The sequence below is a fragment of the Cebus imitator genome, unplaced genomic scaffold, assembly GCF_001604975.1.
Source record: "Cebus imitator isolate Cc_AM_T3 unplaced genomic scaffold, Cebus_imitator-1.0 Scaffold296, whole genome shotgun sequence".
NCBI classification, from domain to species: Eukaryota; Metazoa; Chordata; class Mammalia; order Primates; family Cebidae; genus Cebus; species Cebus imitator.
The window spans coordinates 1,341,222-1,342,405 of record NW_016107611.1 but is presented as its reverse complement, the minus strand read 5'-3'; the positions used below and the strand labels follow the sequence as shown (position 1 = coordinate 1,342,405).

The following is a 1,184-nucleotide window of genomic DNA, read 5'->3' as shown; positions in this document are numbered from 1 at the left end:
CCGAATTTTGGCCTGATACGGTGGCTCATGGCTGTAATCCCAGTACTTTGGGAGGCTGAGGTGAGTGGATCACTTGAGGTCAGAGTTTGAGACCAGCCTGGCCAACATGGCAAAACCCTGTCTCTACTAAAAATACAAACATTAGCCAGGCATAATGACACAGGCCTGTAATCCCAGCTACTCCAGAGGCTGAGGCGCAAGAGAATTGCTAGAGCCTGGGAGGTAGAGGGTGCATTGAGCTGAGATTGCGCCACTGCAGTCCAGCCTGGGTGACAGAGTAAGACCCTGTCTCAAAGAGTGAAAGCCAGACTTCAATAAAGAGTAGTCTCTTGGCCAGGTGCACTTTGGGAGGCTGAGGTGGGTGGATCACGAGGTCAGGAGTTCGAGAACAGCCTGGCCAACATAGTGAAACTCCGTTTCTACCAAAAATACAAAAATTAGCTGGGTGTGGTGATGTGTGCCTGCAGTCCCAGCTACTCAGGAGACTGAGGCAGGACAATCACTTGAACCCAGGAGGCTGAGGTTGCAGTAAACAGATTGCGCCACTGCACTCCAGCCTTTGTGACAGTGAGATTCTGTCTCAAAATAAAAGAGTAATCTCTAATTGCTGTTATGATTATTTATTGTTACTATTGACTCCTTTATTCCCATGGACCAGGTTAGGGCTCCATACATACAGTAGGTGCTCATTAAATGCTGGCTAGACTGAGTCAGCCCCTCCATCCTGGCCCCTGAGTCCTCAGAAAAGCAGTGACATCCATGAAAAGGAACTTGAATTGTTTTTTTATTGAGAAGAATTCGGGCTAGAGATGGGAGCATGATGCAAGAGCTACTGGGAAGGGGGAGCTCAGTCTGAAACTGGGGGGCCAGGAGAGGGGGGGACTCTCCCCTTACCCACAGATTGGGGATATGGCCGTCACTCCTCTCCCCTCAGCATAGAAAGAACCTGGTCAGTGAGAATGTCCGCATAAGTGCTCATGGCTGCTGTGCTTTTGCTGTACATGTCCCTGGGGAGAAAGGACAGAGGGTTAGAGGAAGGAGGGGCTGGGGGCCTGGATTCCTGGGTATGAGGGAGGAGGGGCTGGGGTCTGGACTCCAGAGTCTGAGGGAGGAGGAGGGGCTGGGGCCTGGATCCCTGGGTGTGAGGGAGGAGGGGTGGGGGGCCCTGGGTCTGAGGAAGGAGG

General features: G+C 52.4%; 1 protein-coding gene across 1 annotated transcript in view; it reads right to left on the bottom strand.

Moving 5' to 3' along the window:
* Window positions 1–604: 604 nt before the first annotated feature.
* APOC2 (apolipoprotein C2) overlaps window positions 605–1,184 on the bottom strand; it is a 2,499-nt gene continuing 1,919 nt past the window's right edge. Inside the window, exon 3 of the mRNA XM_017502433.2 lies at window positions 605–1,007. Coding sequence (XP_017357922.1) covers window positions 917–1,007 — 91 coding nt within the window. The 3' untranslated portion in view covers window positions 605–916. The remainder of the gene's footprint in view (window positions 1,008–1,184) is intronic.